The sequence below is a fragment of the Lichenostomus cassidix genome, chromosome 4, assembly GCF_008360975.1.
Source record: "Lichenostomus cassidix isolate B80296 chromosome 4, HeHo_3.0, whole genome shotgun sequence".
NCBI lineage: Eukaryota > Metazoa > Chordata > Aves > Passeriformes > Meliphagidae > Lichenostomus > Lichenostomus cassidix.
The window spans coordinates 12,151,087-12,177,431 of record NC_139484.1 but is presented as its reverse complement, the minus strand read 5'-3'; the positions used below and the strand labels follow the sequence as shown (position 1 = coordinate 12,177,431).

Here is a 26,345-nt window from a genome sequence, read left to right as displayed (position 1 = left end):
TCTGCTCTGTGATCTAAGAGCAGGGTATTCCAATGACTCGCCTGTCTCAGCTTTTCCTCCTTAGGGAATTTGCAAAAATCAAGTCTCCTTTGCAAATACTTAGATTTAAAGGTGAAAAGTACCATCTAGGCATATTATTAAAACAATCTGATAAACTAGGAGTGGTCACATTATTATCAAGAAGTCTATGAACATTCATAGTTCCTATAATACATTATTGTCATACTACAACATTTACAAACAGCTTCCATCCAAGAAATCAACAAAGAAAGAATTAAAGGGAAGACATGGAGTGGGTGGGCTTTTCTTCACAGTAACATATAGGGCAAAAAAGAACTACTAAATGTTTTTCAATACAGCAAGTATCACTGGCTACTACATTTACATTTTTCACATTTATAACATATTTTAAAGTATTATTTACAACTCCTGTGCAGTTTGCCTTAAAGCTTTTATTAAACACTTAGAGAAGTCATTTTTTTCTAAGGTAATTACAGATGAGATTCAAATAAAATATTAAAATAAATACTTTACCTGGTAGAAAAAATATTTTAACAGAATTAAAAATTAACTATTTGTACCTTTCTACAGCAAGGAAGTACATCAAAAATAGTATCTCCTTTGAAGCTGTAAAACTTGTTGAAAATCAATGAAAAAAGTAACTTACTAGAGAATAACAACACTTCCTTCAAAGTAAAGGGTTGATTGAAATGGAATATATTTTTTTTACAAATTTCCTTGCGCTCATCTTACAACAGAGAAGCAATGGGTAGATGAATTGTTTATTTGAGAACAACTCATACATAGAAGCATGATTTTAGAAAGTTCACACGCAACAGATTGTGATAAGAATTTGTATATTTTATTATCACTTCCACCCAACTGCACACAAAGAAATCATTCAAATTATGAAGAAAGCATACTGGAATGTTGATTTTAGGAGGTTTGGGTTTTTTTTCTAAATTCCTCTTTGTGAAACTGAAATACTGATTTTTAAGGGGATATTTGTGAAACTTAAGTATAAAACTTTATTATTTTCATAGAATACACAATGCTTGAACATTTTTTAAGTACTCAATATTTCTAAAATGTTATGGAGTTGATAAACAGTCATAAATTTAACACAGGTTCTCCCTAATTAAAAAAAGTGGTTCTCAAAATAAATCTACAATTCCCTAGTGTACTTAGAAAGAGAAAAGATCAAAAGCAGGAACTGGTGTCTTTCCTCCCAGTGTTAATTAGTAATTTAAAATCTTAGCTTCATTAGTACCTACTCTGAAATGGTTGTTTTATTTTTTCTTTTTTGGTGGGGAATGGGGATGCTACACAGACAAATCCTGCAACAAAAGTCATGAAAATTCACCAGTTTTGAAACTGCATGCCTTCATCACAGTTAAAAAAGGATATGAAACTCTATTATTTCCTTTAAAATGCACATCTTCCTTGTAGACCTCAGCTTTCAGTTGGTCTTGAGTTGCATGTAGTTGCATGAACTGTGTAATTCTACTGGCCAAGTTACACCCTTTCTCTATGACAGTTCAGATATGTCTGATAATTTTAAGTAGAAATACAAATATTAGCATAATTTTTTTGGCATTGTACAGAAGCTGACAGTTCCTACTATTTGAATCAACAAGTCCTAGAGAAGAATTTCCTGTACTTGGGGCAAGAGGGACAGGACTGGCCTTGCCACCATTTCAAAACCGAGTAGATCAAATGAATGTCCCTTTGTGGATTTCAAGTGTCTTCCATTTGCAATTCACTTGATGTCTTCAGCACTGGTTCTGTTTTCACCCATATGATCACAGCTCGATATTTCCTGCATACAAGGTAATCATCAGGATTGCAGTAAACCCTGTTAGCAAACCAGCATTCTGAATAAGGAAGAATGTGAGATCTGTCTTTCTTCCTGTCACTTTCTCCCGCAGCATATCATTCATCTCTGGGAACTGAAAAAAGGGATATTTTTAGGTAAGTATTGCCATCTCGTGGTAGCATGCTTAATTTAAGGCATTAAGAACTGAACCACATTGCTGCTTTGGACTGAATATTAGAACTAACAGGGGGTAAAGGCAGTCACAGGAAAAAGTCACCCTAATTACCCCGAAAAAACACTCCACCAAGGATGGTAAGATGAAATGGTGTTTTGTTCCTCTCTATTGTCACTTCATCTGGTTGTGTCTCATGCAAATTTTCCCTTTTTGATTCCAGCAGTCACCTAGGTTCCAGTTGTTGGTCCATGTGTTGCTAGGAGCAGCTGCCCTTGTATTGCTAAAAGTTGTGGTTTTCCTTCACTAGCACAAACAGAGAAATCCTTGTTTGGGAAACTGAAAATTGGGATTCTTCTGCTTTATCGACAGGCAAACAATACAGTGAAGATGAAAGCATGAACAGCCCCTCAGAAATCAGACACCTTTTGCATGTAAGAAGCTCTGGTGGGCTCGTGAGGTCACGCAAGGGAGAAAGAGAAGACTGGTGTGAAACTGGTGGTAACACATGCACTATTACATTACAGTGCAATGAAGGGATCCTTCATTCCATAACACACATCTTAATGGTTAACACAAGAGCAAAGGATGACTGATCCACTGCTAACTGCAGAAACAAAGAGACTTCCTCTGGGAGCCAGTGGAGGTGATGGCAGAAGAGCATAGGCATGAAGTTCCCTGCATGGGATGATTCAGAGTATGTGCTTGCTGCAGATGAAGTCAACTAGAGTGGCTTTTGAGAAATAAGCCTTTAAGTTTTCTCCTCTTCAGCCAAGAGTACTATAACCAGAATACAATGAAGACAGTTTATTTCAGTCTTAATTAGGAAGCCTTCAGGCTGGGTGACTCAGAAACCGTATCTTTCTTTGATCTCACAACACGAAAACAGCCACTGAAGGTAATGCAATCCTTGAAGAACAGGCTAAGGTTAGCAGGAAGTGCCCAAACCTTCCCAGAAATCGTTCCAGAGTTCCATCATACTCTTGCACAAGAGGCAGTGACAGCAAACCAGATTAACTTCATGCCACACAGCAAGGCTCATTTGTGCACACACCTCAGTGTACATTCCCACCTGCCCACAGCCTCCCCACACCATGATCCTATTGGCAGAGGTTGGGCTATGCCAATACTGGAAGGAAAAAGAACAGCAAAAAGAAAAGGAAGAAGGCATGGCATTCCAGTTAATCCTACCTGCTTCTGGACAAGCAAACCAGAAGTGTGTGAAAATCGTAAGAAAGTGGAAAGCCAGATCTCTGTACAGAGCACTTGAATACCCTATTTCAGACTTTTCAGGGGGAAGAAAAGTTCAGGTAGGTAACTGATACAATCCAAAAACCTATAAAAAGAAAGAGAGGAGGGGACAGGGAGAGAGACAGATGGAGAGGAACAGAGAGAACAGAACAACAGATACAAAGAAAAGAATGTTACCTACTTTGATGGATTTAACAATAAATTTGAGTCACTATATATTTATGCCATGAATTTCACACATCATAGTTCAGTACATTACTATTCATTATATGAGTGAAGCTAAACGAAAAGCATTAGTAATTAAGGTACTGCAAACTTATGAAATAAGCTACATACAGTGTTTATAGTTCTAACAACTTATTAAATCAAATACTATTACATAAACTATCACAGTATTTTATTAAATAGTCACTATATGACAGCTCTTAAATAGAACCAAACCAGGATCCCAAATCTTTGCAGATTCAGGCCTCATTCTTCCAGTTCTGCACTCAAATGGATTCTCATGTGGCAGATGTAAACATCTTTGCACCTATTGTATCTGTTCTTACAACACTGAATTAAACATAATAAAACTTAAAACTCTTGAAAAATCTCTTATCATCATAAGAGGAAATTATGGAATATTGATAACTGCATGTGAATCCAGACTTTGTTTCCCAGTGTCTAAATACAAGCTGGATTTTAGCATGATTTCTTTTCCTGTTGTCTTGTAGAACACTTTGAAAAATAAATTATAGACAGACTATTTGGAATAGAGCTCAACAAATTTTTCAGTCTGAACCATGAAACTGAGGCTGGCACTGTTTAATTTAAGTTAGAATAGAATTTAAATCATGTTTTTCATTATCACTGTGGTTACACAACACCTTTCATTCAGCTCAAAACTTAATACTTAACTTCGTTCTGTTTACCTTTCTTTTTTTGTTCTTCTTTCACAATATACATTAAAGAGACAAATGAACCTTTTAAAAATAATAAGGTGAAATACTCTGACACTTTAAAATGCTGAAACTAAGTGTTTATACACTTTTTATTCTTTGATCAAACCAGGCCAAATTCATGAAAAGCTTGTATCTGTGTAAAACTCTTTTTCAATAATAATAATATGATGAAGTGAAAGACTTTAATATTCATAAATAACCATTCTTATTTGTGCACCTCCATTAATGGTGTAATTGGTTTATTATTATTATTATTATTAGTCACTGGCATGAGAGGGAGAAAATACTAAATTCTACTGGAGAGACTTAGTGCAGTATTTGTTTTTTTGCAGAGAAATAAATAAGTAAAAATGAAATTATATCTTACCATATCTGCCAGAGAGATGTACAGGAACATTCCACCAGCTATAGCAAAGATGATGTTAGGAGCAAAGTTGTTGCCTACTAATATTCCAAAGGCCAGCCCAATATAACAAGAACATGCAGATAGGAAATTGAAAAACAGAGCCTGCCGAGTACTCATTCCTGCATTAAGCAAGATGACAAAATCCCCTAAAAGAATAAAAAAAAGAGAAAACCATATGCAGAAAACAATATTGTGGTTCTTTTCTGATTTCAAAGGCAGTCAGAAGATGCAATTTGTATGCACATTATACAAATCCCATGTATTGTTTTTAGTCATGCAAGTATTTGATGAGGATTTCCTTTCAATACCAAGGAAACTGAAATACTCTAAACAAATGCAAGATTCAGCCAAGAGCACAGGAACACACAGCTACATATGATGATTTTTAGTTTAAAAATTAATTAATACAACACTGTACGCAGCACATATAAACAGGATAATTAATACCTCTCCAATATATAGTCCCAGCTTCCACCCACCTGCACTTGGAACTTCCTGTGCCAGATGTGTATTTTGGTGCTTGGGAACTTTTTGATGAATATTGTTTCCATTAGTTTGTCTAAACCTTCTTTCAACCTCTGCCAACTTTATGCCAGCACAACCACCTACAACAGTGATTTCCACAGCAAACAACATGTGCAATGAAGTTCCTTACCCAGCTCATGAGGGAACTCTTCACACAAGATGGCTATGGAGGTACTAAGCCCCTGAAGCAGAGACAAAGTGAAAGAAGCACCAATAGCCAAGCCATCTATGAAATTGTGTACAGCATCACTCAGTGTCACCATCCAAGCAATGGTCCCAATCTTGGACAGTGGACGCCCCTTAAGACACTTGCATAAGCTGCTTTGGGTAGCTTCTTCCTAAAAAAAAAAAAAAAAACAAACCAAAAAACAATAGAACAATTACACAAAACACTGAATAAAGAAGCAAATGAATCATGCTTGTCTTTAAATGAATGCCAAGTTTAAACTAAAGCACCACTGCATACGGAGACCAAATTGCTTGGTCCAAGAAGCACATGACACAGCAGCAGCACCAAATGTTTTCTGTTTCAACGCGGTAACGTGCAGGGCCCAGCCACCCTTCTGACTGCAGGGTCACCTGGATGCCCTTCAGCTGAGACAGGAGGCAGTTCAGGCCACAGTGGTCTGAATTCCTCTCTGGAGTCTCCGTCAGATCAAGACAGTCCCAAGCCTCCTCTGCCACCTCTGTATAAGCATGGACAGTCAGGAGGATCTGATCTCAGTGCTGGCAGCACCTGTATTTACAAAACTGCCACCATGTCATGGTCTCAGAGACACACTCAGCTGCTACAGTACAGTACGTTATATATATATAATGGGTTTATAATGTAGAATGTGTCTACAGTATAGACACATTCAGATGTTCCATAAAGCTCATTTCTAATTTTGGGCAATGATAGTCAAGTTCAGCTATTCAAACTAGTTTCTACAAAGTGAAAATAGTTTAATAAAAACACTGGTGGCTAATTTTGACTGCACAATTAAAGGCTCAGAGCATGAAATCAACAGGCTAATATAAAGCTGCAATGCACATGCACTCCAGGGATCTCACTAATTCTTCCCAGAAGTGGAAATAATTTATACATGCAGTGCCATCAAATAATTAAAAACCTGAAGCAGATAAAAGGAACTGCCATTTTAACTGGGAGCACAAACTAACCTCCCCTAAAAGTTGCTGGTAATCCACTTGATAAATTTCTGTACACACATACTGTATTTACAGAATATTTTCAAGCACTATAGTATTTCCCCCATTAAAAAAAATTGCTTATAAAGCATTAATTAGTGCTAACTTACTGGAACACATAAGCAGTAATATCTACATCTGTGTGCCTAAGGACATACACATCACAGAATCACAGAGTGGATAAGGTTGGAAGGGACCACAGTGGGCTCAAGCAGGGTCATCCTAGAGCACATGGCACAGGATTGCATCCAGATAGTTCTTGGATACTTCCAGTGAGGGAGACTCCAGAACCTCTGGGCAATCTGCCCCAGTGCTCGGTCACTGCACAGTGAAGTTCTTCCTCATGTTCAGGTGGAACTTTCTGTGCATTGGTTTCTGCTCTTTGCCTTGTGTTCTAGTGGTTGGCACCACCAACCAGAGCCTGGTTCTGTCCTCTTGGCACCCTCCCTTCATAGACATCAATAAGTTCCTTTCTCAGCTGTCTCTTCTCCAGGCTGAACAGCCCAGCTCCCTCAGCCTTTCCTTGACAGACACCCCAGTCCCCTCACCACCCTTGTGTCCTTCACTGGACCTGCTCCAGCAGCTCCATGCCTCTCTTGTGCTGAGGAGCCTAGAACTGGACACAGCACTCCAGAAGTGCCTCACCAGGGCTGAGTAGAGGGACAGGACCACATCCTTGACCAGCTGGCAATGCTCTTCCTAATGCACCCCAGGACACCATTGGCCTTCTTGGCCACCAGGACACACTGCTGGCTCGTGGATGGCTTGTTGTCCACCCAGGTTCCCAAGTCTTTCTCTGCAGAGCTGCCTTCCAACAGATCAGCCCCCAGCCTGTTCTGGTGCCTGGGGTTATTCCTTCCCAGGTGAAGGACCCTGCATTTGTCTTTGTTGGATTTCAGAAGGTTCTTCTTTGCCCTTCTCTCCTCACACACATACATGTCCACCTCTTGAAGTAGAAGGGTGTAGAGGAACACCTCCTTCTCCTTATGAGAAGGCCAAAGAGTATTCCAAGAAATTTTCTTTAGTTATTAAAAACAACATTGCAAATTGTTTTAGTTTTGCCATATGCAAATGCTACCAGGCAACTTAATTTTGAACCTCAAGGAAATAGAATGATTTAAAAATTCTTACAAAATCACTAATGACAGACGTCTATCTCATTATTTGCTCACAGGACTCTTATCTGACTACATTCTTGTATGCAGGAACTGCTTTGGGACAGGACAAAAGTTCAGGTCAGGAATTTGTGAGTCAGGTGCCTATTGCACTGCCTGGAATCCGTAGATAATAAAGCCTTGGTTGAGTAGTGCCAAAATTGCCACAAAGCAGCTCCTATTCAGTCTACAGGAAGTTCTGAAATTATACTTTTATGATGTAAAAATGAGCAATGTTACCAAGAAGTCTGGAGTTTCCCTGCTGACTCAAACACAGAGGTTTTAGACTTGTACTACGTTGTTGCCTTTAGATTTTGAAGGCTTTCCTCTCAACACTTCCTCTAACACAAGCAATGCCAATCATATTTTTGAGATTATTAATTTCTTACCTATTTCTGTTTGAGATAGGATCACTTATGTACTATTTCTGTTTGAGATAGGATCACTTATGAGTAATAGACCTCTGTCTTAATCCATGAAGATAAGCTGAACACCACTTTAAGAGAGAAGTATTACAAAGCAAACCACATAAAATACATGAGAAAATCCAAATACAATTAGTAAAGCTCTTCCACTAAGTCATCCAGCTCCCTGAGCTAAACAGAAAGATCTGTTCCCTGTTTTTTCCTGTTCTCTGGTGACAATCCTCCAAGCTGACTACAAACTGGAGGAGGCATTGTTTTGTAGATCATCCTGATTTCTGCCTAAAGCACATCATCTTTCTTGCACGTTTCTAACTTCACTGAGGAAAGGGAATTTGATACAAAGCACAAATTTTCATTTTAAATAATTTACCCCTTTTTTTCCACCAGAAAGAACATTTTAAATAATTACAATTGATTTAGGGTACCAGTATTGATTTACTTCTAAAAATTACTGTCTTGATCCAAACTTTAAAAATGCAGAAACAACTGTAGTTAATAAACTAGGAATCAGTTTCTGAGAGGCTTCTGAGATATACATATGGCTATATGCCATTTACATTTACTGTGTGAAGTATCATGATTCCTGCATGTAATCCATTTTAGATAAATGTCTTGATGACTTCTCTAAATTATATAAAGTACAATGAAATTGCTTTTCTGGAGTTACATTCTGCACTTTACTAGATCATGTATCTAGCAGAAGTAGATGAACAAGTAATGCATATCCTTCATGTTTAAGATAAGGCAAACTACTGACAAAAATACCCTACACATAGGGTTTCAAAGCAAAAAATCGAAAATGTCTGTATCTGCTGGACTGTTTCTACTTTGCCATGGTAGCTTGGCAGACATCAATACAGAGATGCCAGCTAAGAAGCTCTGTAATATCCAATTGAACTGCCAGGTTTAGTTTTCATTAATTATTAGTGCAGTTCTATACCATTTGTATCTCCACAATTCATGGTAAACCAAAAGCATCCTTGGTATTTTTGCTCTTCTAATCACAGGGGCTTTTTTAAAAGTCACGGCCTCTCTTTTTTCCCCAAACTTAAGAAATTGTACAGAGACTCTCTTATTTTATCCTATGATCTCTCAGATTACTATTGCTGTTTACAGTGCATCTCTGATTCCCTCAGACATGAACCAGACATGTCCTTTGGAAGTGCCCACAGGACAAAGAAGGAATCCTGACACTGCCTCCAGGGAATAAATAAAGGCCACTGTAAAGTTTTGTTATATAACTCTAAGAGTGTGCACTCCAGAACACAAGATGTTTCAGCAATTTGTCTCTGAAACAACTTTCCTTCAAAGTTTCTGTTGTCAAGCCACATTTCAAAGCATAGTAGATACAAACTTTGGGCAGAGCACAAAGGTATCCAAGGTTGCAATTACTGCTGCAAGTGAAAACAGAAAGTAGGTGGCTAATTAAACATTTACTCTGGCAGTCAATCTGTCCTGGCACTAGAGGAGAGAATATAGCTGGATCCCCACAGCTGAAAACAGTTACCACACCTTGTCACAATCAGGCTTCAAAGTCCCTCCTCAAAGCCTTCATTTTGATTTCTGACTATGCTGTGTTAGCCCTCTTTAACAAGCTGTAGATTATGAGGACACATTAAAATTCTCTTAGGTACACGTTGGCTTATGCCAAATGGTTTTGTCTTAAATATTACATTTTTGTAAAGTTGAATGCATACCTACCTTCATGTCATTGCCCCAAAACTGCCCCCAAACCACCTCGGCCACATTTGCCCTCCCCTGACGCAGCCCTGTTGAACCTCACTGGAGGAGGACAATAGGAATGATGGCTTTTTGTTGCTACCTACAGTATCATAGAATCATTAGGCTGGACGTCTAAATTCATGGAATCCAACCACTGACCTAACACTACCAAGTCCACCACTATTCCATCCACGTAACACCTCAATGCACCCTTTAAACACCTCCAGAGATGGTGGTTCCACCACTACCCTGGGCAATCTGTTCCCATGCTTGATAACGCTTTCTGTGAAGAACTTTTTCTTAGTATCCAATCTAAACCTCCCCTGGCACAACTTGGGGCTGTTTCCTCTAGTCCTGTCACTTGTTATTGGAGAGAAGAGACTGATCCCCATGTGGATACAACCTCCTTTCAGGCAGTTGTAGGGAGTGATAAGGTCCTGCCAAGCCTCTTTTACTCCAGGCTAAATAATCACAGCTCCCTCAGCTGCTCCCCACAGGACTTGTGCTCCAATTCCTTCACCAGCTTTGTTACCCTGCTTTGGACATGTTCCTGCACCTCCAAGTCTTTCTTGTCAGGACCCAAAACTGAACACAGGATTCGAGGTGCAGCCTCAGCAGTGTCACAGGGGAATGATGACTTCCCTGGTCCTGCTGGCTGTGCTGTTCCTCATACAGAACAGGATGGCACTGGCCTTCTTGGCTGCCTGGGCTCACATTCAGCCACAGGTTATCCGACACTGAAATTTCCCTTTAGCCAGCCTTGGCTCCAGAGTGGATTTTACCCTGTTACTTTCAAGAGGATTTAGTACAATGTATTCTCTTCCTGGATTATCAGCAATGGAGACAAAGAAAGAGTGAAAGGTGTGAATTTTCATAAGAACAGTAAGGAGAGGAATCTTTGTCAAATTTTAAGTTCTTAAAGTGAAGGCTGCATGTAAAAAAGAGATGTGAGAGTATTCCAGAAAGTATCTTGGGGTGACCGACACTACTTCATGATCACAAGTACCACATTTAAACTAGCTGCTAGAAATAAATCCCATACAGTTACATTTTAGTATTATAATATATGGTATGATTTTGTTACACTATGCATAAGCAGATGGCTAGCCAAAAGGTAATACTGGAACAGGTCCAGATAAAACTTCTGGTTCAGAGGACACAAAAACAACATCCATACCTCTGGAGCTGACTGTCTCTGCAGAGAGTGGAGGGTTCTTTTATTTGTTTTATAAATCTACAACATGCAACTTACAGATACTCATCATACTAATTCCCTCATGGTGTCCATGCAACATTAATAATTAAGTATGTTTCTTCTAGTTTTTAAGATGTTCAGTATCCACCACTCTTCATAGCATTTCTGTAGTTAGGATAAGTACAATTTTAATGCTTTAAACTGCGTGCATCAAATGCCCTGTGAGCCTGCAGGGTCAATGCAGAACTCCCAGATTTTCTCCTGGTTGTTAGGGACTGCCTCTGGCCTGCTCCTCTCTGCTCCCCACGACCAACTTGCTGGCTAATAAACATGGATGGCAAACCAAAAATCTCTATTATGAAAAAAGCCAGCCTTAAGGCATCTGAGATTTTTTAATAGTTTGTTGTTTTTTTTAATAAGGGACAGTACTGCTCCTCTCTGCATATGGAGAAGCACAAAACTTTCTCTTCCTAGTTCCACTTTTTTTCTCAGACAGAAGGAAATTGTATTTGCAGTATGAAAACAAAGATAAGAAATACAGAGAACATATCTGAAAGATAATAATACTTAAACCAGGAGGAGTGGCTTGTGTCTCAACATGACATCCATGATTCCCCCAGTATCCAAATATAGTGTATTTGGATACACAAATAGTGCTCAGAAAATACTGCATGAAAGTTCCTGTACTAGTTTTTCTCTTCAATCATTGATTCAGAGGAATCAGGCTTTCACAAATGATGGCTTTATGTATTCAGGAACAAAATATGGATCATGCAACAGTAAAACACACTATCATTCTTTCAGCAAAACAGTAACAACAACAAAATCATAATTAACAAAGTTGTCTGATTAAATACATCTCTCTGTCCTACCCATCCCAACACTGATATAAAATAGCCCCTTTTTTTGGATGCAAATTGAATGCATCATTCAGCTTTTTAAGCTTGCCCCAAAGCCCTGTATTTTTTTCATAGGGTTCAACCAAACTATAAGCTATAAGTCTACAAAATCCTGACAAAAGTAATAAAAATTCATATTAACTCTCCCCTCAGATATGCCCATATAATTTTCAGGCATAAAATAAAAAATAGACACAATCTTCATACCTGTGCTGAGACCACACTGATGCTGTCAAAACCAATATTTCCGTTGCTCTCTATGACGGCTGAATTTGCATAACACGTGCCCCCATTGCTGGATGATGGTGCTTTGGGTGGGTTAGTCTTATCCTGAGAATGATTCTCTTCTCCATTTTCAAAGTAATTATGGCCAGTCTAGGTGACAAATAAATAAGAAGCTAGTTAATTAAAACAAAAGCAAAATAGCAAACGCAAGAAAATAAAGACAAAAAGGAAAGTGCCAGGGGAGATCATATTCATGCTGCCTTGCTTTCAACACCAAGTGATTGCTGAAATGAGCAGCAATGACCATTTAATTTTGTTAATGAACTCCAAACATATCTAAGTTCCTAACTTATCTCTTACTTTTAGCTAATCAGAAAACATGGGAGACACTTCATTTTCATACCTTTATGTAGAACCTCCCTGACCAAAAGTGATCAACATTTGCTAGTTATTCATGGTTGCTTGTCAAATAGAGCTTATTAACCTTTGTCAAATGTTTACATAAATAAAGAAAAACTAACTATTTTTTCCTTTTTTTTTAGCTATTCCAAATAAGGGACAGTTTATCACCATAATTTTCAGTATCAGCAACACTTTGGGAGGGGGAAACTCACAGTAAGGCTGAATTCCTAAGGTAAAATAGAAAAACTCCACACATTTTATTCAAGTAGCAGGTATCTCACAAAATATGACAGGTACTATAAGGCAAGGCTCATTCAGTCAGTGATAGGCTTCATTACCTTGTTATAGAGCTTTAGTATCACCTTAAGAATCCTTTCCACAAAGAAGAGAATATAAAATCCACCAAACACAGCAACTGCTTTCTCCACATAGTTATTTACTTTCGGGTCAAACCCAAATGCCTAACAGCGAAGAAAAAAGCAAAGCAAATTAGTCTGCAGTCTTAGTACATTTCCAGAGAAACAAACAAACAGATGTCACACTACACAGATACCCCTTTTTACAAAAACTGTCTCTATACCAACCATCAGTTCCCATGAGCTGAAATGGTGGAAGATCCTGATCTTTTCATAGTTTTTTAAACTTGGACAAAACATTAACAGTGCAGCCTATTAAAGTTCACTACAATTTTATCCAATGTATTTCTGTCTAGAGGCAGAATAGCCCTTGGTCTTTCCAAATGAACAACAAGACATAGATCTTGATGGTTCTGACACATTCCAGAAAGGGATCATAACTAATGGCACTGAAGGCCACACAAAAGTCTTTGAAGATTGCAACCCACACACAGAACCCCACTGCAGCATGCTTTCAAAATTAATACACTTTAGAAACTATTATGCAAACCAAATAATGATTCCCCTTGCTTACCTCTGGAATGAGCTGGAAAATTGCATTAGAAAAGAGAGTACCAATGGCCAAGCCCACAAAGTAAGTTAAAACCTTGGGGAAATATGACTTCTTTAAGAGAGGAGTTAAAATCAGTCCCAGAAGTGATGCCAAGTTAATGATACTCACAGCCAGGAACCCAAATCCCCAAACTGTGGATAAACAAAGAGAAATACAAAATATTTTAGTATAACACCCACTACAGTCTGCTTGCGATTTCTCTAATTGCTAAATTGGCATGGAACTCGTAAAAGAGTCGTTCCTTGATTGAAAATAAAATTCACAAATATGAAATTCTTAAAATGCTTAGGTAGTTAAGACTTATACCTGCAGAAAGGAAATATCTGAAAACACTTTCGAGGACAACCATATGAAAAATGGAAACTGTGCTTGTAGAATAAATGGGCTAGCCTGCCTGCTGCTAATATAAATCAGGTCTCTCTACAGTCAGTGAAGAATAATTAAGGCTTAGGCCAACAGTTGAACTAGCTATAGCATAGAGAAAAGACAAAACTTCTTACTAGTCCCAGAGTCAGATCCAATTGCCATTTACTTTAAGGGATCTCCAAGACAAAAAGACTGTTGTCTCGGCTGTACTAGATGTAAAAATTTTTCCTGGTAAAGGATGACTCCTTCAAATCACCCTGTGGTGGTATCTCAGTTCCTAACACTCCTCCCTGCTCCTCTTACTCAAAGAAGTTCTGCTGGCTGAAAATGTTGCCCATCACTGCTTATCAACAGGTGAGGTGATAGCTGATAGTTAAGACAATTATAATAGAGAAATGAAAGTGTATAAAAGAGGTCCTAGGTTCAAAAAAAGGACATGTGGTTTAAGTAGACAATGGAGAAAACCTTTCCTAAGAACCAGTAAATGTACCAGGGTTCAGCATAATTTTGTTTCCTTCACCATAAGCAGTCTCAGATTTCTAGTGTTCAGACACCAGGACTTGCAGACATCCGTACTATAATTATTCTAGAGTCTGAATTATAGGTTGCAGAGGTGTTGTGTGGTTGATGTTGTTTCTCATAAGCATTTACAAAGCTGTGCCTCTATGGACAACTTTTTTCCCCAGTGGCATCTCAAATCCCTGTGAGTACAAAGAAAAACTTTAGAAGTTGTGCTAAAGAGGTCTGCAAGGGTACCTCAAGTGATGCCACAGAACCACAAAGTAATCCACACAGACAGAGAGCTTGTCTTTATTAAAAAATTAACCACAATTAATAATAATAAAAGCCACATAAATAATAAAGGCCGAGATGAGTTTTTTAAAATCCAGAAAGCTGCACCATTATAAGCTTGTATGTATGTACGGAAGTTACCATAAATTCCTCTCTGCGTAGCAGAAACTAACAGATCAGATTATAATCTGATACTGTTTCCTGGAACACAATTGGCAAACACATTAAGCTATATTATTCACCTGCAACTGGGGTGGCTCTATACTGTACCATGTCACAATGTTTTTATAAAATTAATTTTTTATTATGTCAAGAATAGAAAGCATTAAAAATATTCAAAGCATTTGCAGATGTATCAATGATAATTAGAACATTCATTTGCCAGTTCTGAGAGAGCTACACAGAGAGAGGGAAAAACACACAACTAGATATGGGGAAATTCAGTAAGCTACATAAAAGATTCATTTTTATTAAAATAAATCACAATTAGGCTTGTAAATTTATTTTTTAAATCAAATTTCTAATAAATGGGTTTCCAATGTCATTGTGAGTCAGAAAACACTGGCTACAGTTTGGGATTACTACAGAAGCACAAGAGTCTTTTCGTTTAGTGCATGGACATCTACACATATCCTGTGCAAAAGTGTACATTTTAAACTGAGCTGACAAAATTCCAAGACAAGCAATGTTGCCAAAGTTCCTGCATTAAGGACTGTATTCCACAATATCATGTATGCACTGCTGCCTTAAAAATGGTTTTATTCATTAGGACTCCATCCACACTAGGCTATTCATGAGTCCATACATCTCAGATAGATGGTTAGTCTGACTTTATGCACCTGAGCAGGGCACTCGGATTAGGACTCAGTGCTAATTCTTCCTCTGAGAATGATGGCTCAGTCAGCTTTTGCCAACTACTATTATTCTTTCTGTCTCTAAACTGTAGCCCAAATAAATGTAGCCCAAGATACCCAAAGGCACAAGAAATCCAGAAAACAAAATTGCAGGAGTGCAGCAAGTAAGATGCCCTCCTTAGAACACTTCTGCTCATCACTATTCCTTATAAGAACAGGCAGGCTCAGGTTCTTCCCTAACCTTGTCCTAGGACAAATAGGAAGTTTATGGAGACCTTTCTGAAGAAGTCAAGCAGAGAACACAGGAAATGCTCATCTTGGAAAGGAGGAATGTCACTGGGCAGTTCCAGCTGTTTAATGCATCTCTTTATACCTCCCCATTATCTTTCAGAGAAGCAGGCAAGGGGAGGACTTGAGTGTGCCCCAAGGTCAGATAGGTTAGATAGGAGTTTTACAAATCCCAGGAAAAAAGATGTAATGTATGTTGCCTTCCAACTTCTACTCTGCTTTGGCATCTCTTATTTTTTATTCCAAGTAGCTGTTCCTAAAGCTCACTGCACTGGTTTCCTCTACACATCTTGTCTGTTAGTATTTTGGAAGACAGTGTATTGTTAAGAGAGTTTGGGTCCCTGGGGAGAAAATTCGCATAAGCTCAGCTGGAAACAGGCATGGAAGATTTTGCTCCATGGGCAGTAATCAAAATCATCTGGTCTCAATGCTACTATGATACAGATTCAGTTTGTGATGGGGTGGGGATGTATAAACCAACAGCTGCATTGGGCACTGGGCCTTTCTAGGGATCTGTGTTCAAAACAGGTACCACTGTGTGTCACAGTGGTTTAAAATGCCCTAACCATGGGCCTTGCAGATTTCTTGTGCTGCAACCAAGGGAGGGGCAGGGAAAAGGCTGCCTTGCTTATCTGGCTACTGGACATTGCTTCTGAGCTGGCCAGATAAAAGAAAAACAAGAGGGATGGTCTAAATAGCTTAGGAGGTTAACTGTAGGTCAAGGATTCCATGTACAACCTGCGTAAACAGCCCCCCTCCCAAAAAAAAAGAAAAGACAAAACCAGAGAGAACAACAGATCCTGCTCTCCAGGGCAGATATGGCCTTCCCGGCAATATGTGTCTCCACATGATATAAGCAATCTAGAGCAGTCATACAGTCATGCTAAATTGGTGCCATGGTTTCAGTGATTACTCAATTAGAATTTTAATCTTTGACTGACCCAGCAAAGTGCTACATTTTAGGAATGATCTCTTACTAAATAATTCTTACTAAAGTTGATCCCCTATATTAATCAGAATGTTATTAATACTAATATTTCAAAAGTTATGAAAAGCACTTTTGTGTATCTTCTCATGAACACTGACATTAGGCACTACTAATCCAACATCCTAAATTTAACATTAATTCAGCTGACTCCCTTGGAACAGTAAATTTATTTGGAATACTGAGTCAAATAAATAGGTCAATCTATATTTGATAATAATTAGTACAGCAAGTGATTTCTTTAATCAGATAAATCTTCCCTGTCCTATGCTTTTTACTGCACTGTACAGTTCTGTGCACAATAAATACTGGAAGAATAGTGTGAAAAATAGGAAGAAGGAAGTTTAAGGCTACTTAACCATGTAATGATCTTCCTCATGGAAGGGTCATCACAGAAGATGACATGAAAGCAGGAGTCAGAATTTGGAAAGAATATGAGTATTTTTCCTCAGTAAACCAATCATTGGCTCACTTGATGGTCCTCCTGCAAATAACTCCACTCAAATGCAGCCCAAGTAATTTTGCCTTGACCTGCCTTGATACATGGAGATTCCACCAAGTCTCATTTCCCAGTACAAATCATCTGCACAAATTTCCCGTCTGTACTCCCATCCTCTCTCCTATTAACCAGCTGTTAGTGAGAGTCATTGTGTTTCAAGACACAAGCCATTATCCAAACAAAACAAGACAGAAAGACTCTTCCTTAAGCAAGCAAAATATTCCAGAACTTGCTAGTCAGTTCTTCCACCTTTCTTAAAGCATTTTAAATAGATCGTTGTCAAGAGATACCAATTTTATTTGGATAGTCTGCTGACCTAAAACAGCAGGTTATGTTCCCACTTCAGAACCATATCCTCCTAAACAAGACGTTCCTGTCATTTATAGATAAATGCTTACTATTCCTCTTAAAAAAACCCATTCCAGTCACAGCATTAATGCAACTAATAGTAACTAACCTTGCAAGGAATCTGGTTTAGATGTGTCCACAAAGCTTTCCTGCTGATCACACGGGTGAAAAATTAGCTGTTGCAAAACGGCAGGACATATTGTAGAGAAGCTGGAATTTGATATGTGACTGTTGTTTGGTATCCCATGCAAAGAAAAGATTTCTTCACTAGTCAAGCACTGAAACAAAAAGAGATTTTGACAACTTAATACATTAATGCAAGCCCAGAAAATAACACATACAGAGAGAAATCCAAGAATTACAACATGGAAGTACTGTAATGCATTTTTGGGGAAGGCTACACAGTGTTTGTTGTGCATGAAAATACTGTGATTGTTTGATATGCAAAATGCTGAAGTGATTCAAAGTATTTCAAATAAAATAAATCACAAATCAATAAACCACTTTTTAAAGAGACATTTGCAGATCTTTTGCCGTATGAACTCAGAGAGATAAAGCTCACAATATATTTGGAAAAAATAGCTTCAAAGTACTTAAAATCTCATGTAATTACAAAATAATTGCATTTAAGAGCAGACTAGATACAGTTAGAATCTCAGTGACAGAGTATGAAAGGAAATGATTGGTAATTCAGTGATAGCTTATTCATGTAAGCAACCATTTCTACTTTAGAACAACACTTTTTATCTCCCCAAATTAACTCCTTAAAAATGGTCTAAAGCTAAACAATTTCATTCTTCTCATAGCAGTTACTGTTAAGGGCAAACATTGCCTTGCAAAACCAGGAAATAAACTCCTACTTGGGATCTTCCCTTTGCCTTTAGCTCAGGACATAACAGGGTCTAGTGGGTCAACAATAAATATATTTGGCAGTACCAGGCCAGGGGCAAGGCAAGGCTGGTTCTTCTGTCATTTTCAACCAACAAGATAAAATACAAACCACGAAAAATCATAAACTATATATCTACAGAAAAATTAAGTGGTTTTAAATGCTCCAAACTGCTAAAATCTTTCAGCTAACACTTTCTGTTCGTTCACATTCTTTATTTCCTACAGTAGTAAGGGAAATTGTTCTTTTTCTGGGTGCAAACAGAAGTTTTGTGCAGTTATTGCTGCACAACAAACACATACCAGGTCTTGAGTCTCAAGACCAAAAAAATCAAATGTTTTCTTCTATTTGAGACACCACTTAAAGAATAACTCTCCCTGTAGCAAATCTCAGTGTGGTTGCAAGCACAGAGCCTTAGTAAAATAAACACATATGGTCACTCCCTGCTCTTTTCAGTTTTGCTAGCCTTCAGATTCCACAGCACTTTTCCAAAAACTCAACATTATTATTTATAAGGCAATTTCTTCCTATAGATAGGCCAGAGTGATTGCAAGTCATTTATTTCATTAGAGATGCTTCTGCTTCTGTTAATAAATATTTTTGCTACTGTCCAAAGGATGAAAGGCATGCCTACATCACCTGAATGTGACCCTTTTTGATTTTCTTGGAGGAAGAGAACATGCAGGGCAATTCAAGCAACTTTAGCAAAATTATATACAGAATGTTTCTGTCCTTGCTTTTTAACAACACAGTCTAGTGGAGCACTCAAGCACATGCTTGAACTTAAACATAAGTACAAATTTTGTTAAGCCCATGAGACCCTGAAGACTCAAATATACAGAAGCAAAGTGCATATAATTTCGTCTTTCAATGTCAATGCTAATGTCAAAGAAGTATCACATATAAAATAAATATAGCTTATAACAGCAGATTTTTTTGCTTTAAAACATGTTGCTCCATTTAATCTATATGAAAGTAGTGAATAAAGAAATCATCACTGAAGATACAGTCTTTAACAGGCCAACACAAAAACCTCTGGAGCTTTCTAAACTGGTTATGTGCCTAATCATTTTACTGTTAACTCTTCATTTTGGAATAATTCAAAAGGCATGGCTAATATGCCCACAGGAAAAAAAAAAATAAGGAGGATAGTTGTGGTCTACAGGAATAGCTCCTGTATGGTGCTTATTACCAGCTCACAAAACCATTTCTGGATGTCTGTGGTGAAAAACCACTAGGAAAACAAGCCAGTAAGGGCTGAGAATTTATAACATAACTATCTCTAAGAGAAATTACCTTTAACAATCTCATTCCTAAAATACAGAATGGCTTATTAGCATTTTAAAATACCAATAGATTAGTATTAACATTAATTCACAAAAAAAAAAGGTCAATAGGAAAGCAGATTAGGGAGAGAAAATAAATCAGACACAGCATAAATTAATAAACTTGACATTTGCAACTTTGCCTGCACACAAACACATGAGACATACCATCGGTGAAGAGCTCTTTCATGTGAAATTGAGAAACAGCATTGTATTTAATTACTATTATTATTTTGATCAGGGACAAACCCAGAGGATAATGATTCTTATAAATGATTCATTGTTATAAGTCACCTCATACTCTCAGTAAACTCCTACTTACATCCAAGAGGCAAAAAGCAACCTTGCATGAGTTCACTAGCACAATTAAAGGATTAATTGAAAAACTGAATCTATTAGAAGCCTTGGACTGGAGCAACACATGTTTGCACACTGCAAAACTCTGCATTTATCTTTTCAGAATAAATAAATGCATTAACACAGCCACAGTGCTGTAAAACATAAAGTATTTACTTCGTAAGACTGATGGATCATCTCATCAGAAAGAAAATTTAGCCTCATGGACCAGAGACTGAAAATGATGTCCTGACTCACCAAACCTGCTGTCGTGTCTGTCCCCTGCTGTTCAGCAAGACTTATCACAGTGATTAGGTGAGGGGACTGGCTGTAATGTGGCTGTCACCCAGTGTTTAGTAAACAATTGCAAAAAACTTATAACTGATCATCTCTGAACTATTCAAAAATAATTTTAAAAATGCTTTCATCAAAACTGGGGATGACTTAAATCATAGAATTTACTCAGTTACAAAATACTGAGACTTAGAAAAAATTAAACCACCAACTAGGTTATTCAAACAGATGTTTACTTTTACCGTGGTAATAAAGCTCTCCCAAAAAATTATTTGACTAATGTAGGATTCTACTAACTGGAAAAATTAACAAAAAATGCTACAGTAACAACGACCTTTTAAGTGCATCAGTCCCTCTTCTGATCTTCTGCTGTGTTCTTGTCATTGCTCCACCTGTTTTATCTGTAGCATTCCACATGTGAAGCACTAAACAGAATCCTGCACTGCAGTTTCTAGATGTTGCCAGATTACATACCAGCCCAGCCCAGCCCAGGGATGAGCAGTAGCAACAGCAAAGAATAAATGCAGTGAATGCCTATCTGACAAGCTTTTTTTTTCCTTCTTCTTCTTTTTTCTTTTTTTTTTTCTTTTTACTTTATACTTAGTTTGAGCCTGGAGAAGGCAAAATAGAGACACACAACTATGCCTTCCTCAACTTACAAGTAAGAAATGAAAGCATCTAATGCTGATGTGGTAACACCTTTCTGTCACTTTGCACAGGTAAGAACTGGATGATACAGACAATCATTCCTTCAATAAGCAGCACTCCACGAGAATGAGTCAAAGCAGATGAAGCTGCTCAAATGCACTTGTGTGCTTTAGGGATTTCACACACCCCTGTGACATGGTCAAGGCAGCTGGCCATGCTGGGAGCTGAAAACTGTCCACAAATACTGAAATTTGCTGAAAATATTCTAGAAATAAGACACTTAGAGGGTACAACAACTAAGCCTATCTAGCATCTCACTGGCCAGGCAACATCAGTTCATGGTGTTGGATCCAGACCCTAAGCCACACTCTGACACTGTCTCCATTCTTAAAAAAAGGACAAGTTGTAACTAGTGAAAAACTAGCCAAAAAATCCTCAAATCAAAGCAGATACTATCCTGCCCCTAGCATATCTACTAAATACTGAAGTTACTAGATTTTGACTCATCCTGAGATGAATGTTAAATATATCTCATTGTGAATATTAACAAAAAAATTAATTTTGTCCAAATGTTTTTGTTTAAAAAAAATGCATTACATTAAAAAAAAGAGTATTCAAGTATAACATCTAGACTGGCATAAATAATTTAGGAAAGTCAAAGAAGGAAATAGGAGCATGATTTTAGCACCTACAGATTACATCAAGGCACAAAAAAGTGGTGATATTAAGCTTTCTTTCCAGTGCCCATTTACCTTTCATGTATTTTTTAATCAAAAATTTTGAGCATGTCATTAATCCTGGCTACCATACTACAATGAATCCAATGATAGAAGATCAAGTATGGTTTCATGGTTTTTGCATCTTGCTAGTCATGTAAAATACAGAGCGAGTAACAAGCCATCATCTATTAGACTGCAATTGCTAATTTTACCCCTATTAGCAGGACTAAAATGTCTAGCAATTCCATAGTAAAATGTGAAAAAACAGCACTGGCTACTATTTGTGCTTGCTCAATTACCACTTATTTCTCTGACAAGAAGTCTTAGCTTACATATTAAGAAAAGGTGATTACAGAAAAATTGAAGAGCAAAGAAAATATAAACACACAATAAAAAGAATTATAAAAGTGCACGATGAAAGAAAAAAGTGACCAAAAGCACAAGAAATTGGTGACAGTTCAATCCAAAATTCCAAAAAGGTGCTCAAAAAATTTGATTTTTCTTCTATATAAAACAATTAGCATCTTTACAGCCATCACAGGACATGATTTACCACAAATGCCTACACAAGTATACACTCAAACACTATCATCAACAAATCAAATCCCTTTTTATTCTCCCTTTTCTTTTCAAGTCAACATGGTATCAAAGGAAAACAGAAATCAATCCATCCTGGCTTATACACCCAGACTTTCAATCTCTAAGAAGATGGATGAGCTTCTGGTGGATCTTCTTATGAGATGAATAGGCTTACCAAAATTGTTGCACATGAGACATTAAAACTAAACACTAATACTGGGGTAAAATTACAGAGACTGTTCCTTCCTGCCAGCTACTCTATCACTGTCCTTTACAGACCAGCTATCCACTGAAAATTCCTTCAGGCTTGGGATGAGGGAGCTCTGAAGAGCAGGGTATGTTATCTTGATTTGAAGAAAGGACTGGAAGTCATCCTACTAGCTCTGGACATGGAAGTTAAGAACTGAAAGTCTAAGATAAACCTTGTGCCCTCCTACAGTCAGATATTTGTGCAGTATGAATGGATTCAGCCTCCTTGAGGAAGATATGAATCACTCTCCAGAGATATTGACTTCCCTCTGTTGAGAATCAGTAGAACTTAAGCCTCTGATGCCTTCCAACACTCAAACTTCTTGGCCACTTCATGTCTTCTGTCATAACCAGGAGACATTCTGAATTATCGACTTGCAAGCACAAAGACTCACGGTGTTTAAAAACAATCATGCAGGATTTACTTGGTGTGAGTATGCATTTGCATGGACCACCTACCCAAAGTCATGGACATACCTGACATCTGTAGGGGGTCAAAATGCACTTGCTTTAACGGTTCAAGCTGATGGAGCAGCCAAAAGGTCAATTTCAAGAAAGAATACAAGTAACTCAGTAAAAAAGTATACATATTTCAGTATGATACCCTAGATATTATTCAGCATGAACACAATTAGAACAGACCTGTAAAAAAAAATTGTTTCAGTTAAACTTCAAGCTACTCATGAGGAACATGCATTTGCAGTCATAAGAAAGAGCATTACTTTTTTTTCCCCTCTGTAGCCCATGCCAAAGCTTGTGTACGAGAGCTACGTGCTTTTGCAGATGGAAAACCTGAAGGACTGAAGAATCTACTCATTTCTATGCCCCTCTAAAGAAAGCTGCTTTTCATAGCCATATTCACAGCTCAATACTGCAAACTTGTATTTAGCATGTGTGGCTGGGAATGTTTATGTTTGTAACACACTGAGTTGAAACAGTGTTCAATTTGTGAGATTTGAAAGCAGTGACTCCTGCAAATATTGCTATGTTTATACTGAATACTACATTGAATTCAGTGGAGTTAAGTCCCACTCAAACCCCTCTAAAACAAAGAGAGCTTATTCAAGGATTGTCTCCTTCACAGAACAAGCAGAAGAGCTACTACTCCATGCTAAAAAACAATTCTCAAGGTCTCTAGAGCCATCATCCCTCTTCTGTTTCTTAGGAAGTGGAATCAAACCAGAGAAAGCAGTCATTCCTGCTTTCACTTTTGTGAGTAACTTTGTGTCTCTGATTTCTGAGCACATGGAAATCTCCATAAATCTCAAAATTTCCCTTCAAGAAAACAAATTCAGTCCGGAACTGTACAGGTAAGTGAAATCACACAGACTTTACAAGCAGCAAGGAGATCTGAGTTTCATATGGAGACATTAAACAGAGTAAAAATATTTTAAAGAGAAGTCATATTCCAATGATACCCAGTCATCAAATTAAACATCAGTTTAGAAAGCATTTGGTAGATTAATCAATGGGTGTACACTTTGCACTCATCTTAGATAAAAGACGTGACAATTTCTGAAAAAGTTTCTTTACACAACCAGACCTGTTTGTACAATCGAGTTTGTACTGTCTGATGACAACTGTATTTTAGCAAGTCCTGAAGGGTTGCTTACTCAGCTCTCGGTGGGAAACACTAGCTGGTTCTCATACCTTCCTTGCTGTTGGACAGGTGCTATTTAACCAGATAAAGCGACAGTTTGAGGGCACCGAGAAGGGAGAGCTAACGCGGGGGCAGCCCGAGCTCCCTGCGGGACGGCAGCTTCTCCCGCGCCGCAAGCTGCTCTCACCGGCGGGACCTCCGCGCGAAGAAGCCTCAGCAGACATTTGCCCCCTCCCTCCTTCCCGGCTTCACCGTGAGGGAACACGAGGGCGGCGAGACGCAAGACACTACAGAGCTGCCCGGCGCCCCCGCTCCTGGACGTGTCCGGCCCGGCCGCAGCCCCGCGATCCCCGTACCTGGTTGTAGTGCAGGTGTGCGAGCGGCAGCGCCGAGCCCAGGGTCGGCGCGGCTCCCAGCCGCCGCAGCAGCGCGGAGAGCTGCGCCGCCGACAGGCTGTGGTTGGCGCCGAAGACGCGCAGCACATCGTCGGAGAAGCTCGTCGAGTTCGCCGCGCCCAGGAGCTGCCCGTCCATCCCGACGGGACGCGGCGACTGCGGCGGATGGCGCAGCCCCGCCGCGCCGCCCTCGCCCCTGCCCACGGAGCTCGGCGGGGCGGGAGCGGGGCCTGTCCGCCCGCCCGGCCCCTCCCCGGGGGGCGTAGTGGGGCCGCGGGGCGGGGGCAGCGCGGAGCCCCCGCCGCTCCGTGAGGCCGCTCCGCTCCCCCGGGAGGGGAGCCCCGGCGGGCCGCGCTGCCGCTGCTCGGTCCCGCCGCGCCGTCGGGCCGCTTACCGAGTGTGGGCTCAGCCCCGCCGCCCGGGGGCCGAGGGCAGCCGCGGGGCTCCCCGCCACCTGGTGTCGCGACAGAGGGTGGCGCGGGGCATTCCCAGATGGGCAAAGCGGGGATGAGGCTGCACAGCTCCCGGTTGCCGCCAGCCCCGCTCCCGGGGCCAAGGGTCACACAGCCATCAGGGTCACTGTCCCCGCTGCCGTTCCCAGCGGCAGAGCCAGCCTGCCCCGAGCTGCTGTGCGGCACCCTGCCCCACGCCCAGCCGCCCTGACCCACTGATGCCACACGGATCGTGCAGGCCAAGGTCCAGCCCGGCAGGCGCTCGGGGATGGTCCCGCCGTACACACCTCGCCAGCGCTATCTCCTCAGCCCAGGCTCCTGGACCTTGGAATGAGTCCTTCGGTTGGCAGCCAGTTAGGCAACCTGCTTCTCTCAGGCCCCCTCCCTCACACCGGCTGAGACATGGATTTGTGTCTAGTCTACCTTTTTAGGAAGGATTAATGCTCAAAAAAGCATGTGATTTCATGTATGCTTTTTAACTAACAGAGAAAATTGTGACTGGTCACAGGCATATTCCTGGGGGCTATTGCTCATGCTGCAGGACAGCAGCCCCAGCTCAGCAAAGATCTGTTCTATTAAGCTGTTCTGTAACTTCCTTTTACAAAATTTCTCACTTTTCCATGTAATGGACAGAGACAGCATGTTTTGAAAGTGTTTGGTTTGGTTTGTTTGTTTGTTTGTTTTAACATATTCTCCTTTAGATCACTGTGGAACAGTGCTGAATTATGTGAGCTGAGGCACAGTTTCAGATTCCAAATTTTCTGAAACCAGAATTTTGTCCTGTCTGTGCCAAGTAGTCCAGGTAACAGCACCATGAAGGAGGCATGGTTAAAAAGATACTTCACAAGCAGCAGAACTGATTTAGATAAATTCTTCATTAAAAACTTCCATGCCACAATGCACAGAAATATCTAGCAGGGGGGAAAAATGCCAGCAGCGTAACCCACTACTGGGCAGGGAGGAAAAAAGTCTAGAGACTAGAATCATATTGATTCTAACACTGAAAAACCTGTCAGTCTTTCTGAATTAAAGCCTGAATAACTGATACACTCTCTCACTTGCATTTTACTTGGTTGGTGGCAGCTATAACAGCCCAGGCACAATGTAGCTACGCATTGTTCCAAATGTCCCCATCTGTACTGGTTATACCACCAGCCGGGCTAAAGATGCTCCACCCTAACCACCTCCTACTTGCATGCACTTTTTGGCTCCCTTCCAGAGAAATCAACACAAGATTCTCTTGCTGCTAAGGGAATTGCAACATTCTTTAGGCAGCAGCTTATGTCAGCAGCAAAACTGGCACCTCCTATAGTTTTTTCTTCACTGTGTCTATTCCTAAACACAGCTCTAGTAACAGTTGATTATTGCATGCATTCTGACATTTCAAAATGTCTAGATTTGAAAAGTGCCTTGTGACCAGCAGATAAATTGGAA

At 39.5% G+C, this 26,345-nt stretch overlaps 1 protein-coding gene across 1 annotated transcript; it reads right to left on the bottom strand.

Annotated features, from left to right (window-relative positions):
- Positions 1-840: 840 nt before the first annotated feature.
- On the bottom strand, positions 841-24,814 carry SLC39A8 (solute carrier family 39 member 8). The gene is made up of 8 exons (XM_085057927.1): positions 24,421-24,814; positions 17,535-17,703; positions 13,255-13,424; positions 12,663-12,785; positions 11,905-12,072; positions 5,245-5,452; positions 4,551-4,735; positions 841-1,949 (listed from the first exon to the last, which is right to left on the bottom strand). The coding sequence occupies exons 1-8, from the start codon at positions 24,595-24,597 to the stop codon at positions 1,803-1,805; spliced, it is 1,347 nt and encodes a 448-aa protein (XP_084914053.1). The 5' UTR covers positions 24,598-24,814; the 3' UTR covers positions 841-1,802.
- Positions 24,815-26,345: the final 1,531 nt, after the last annotated feature.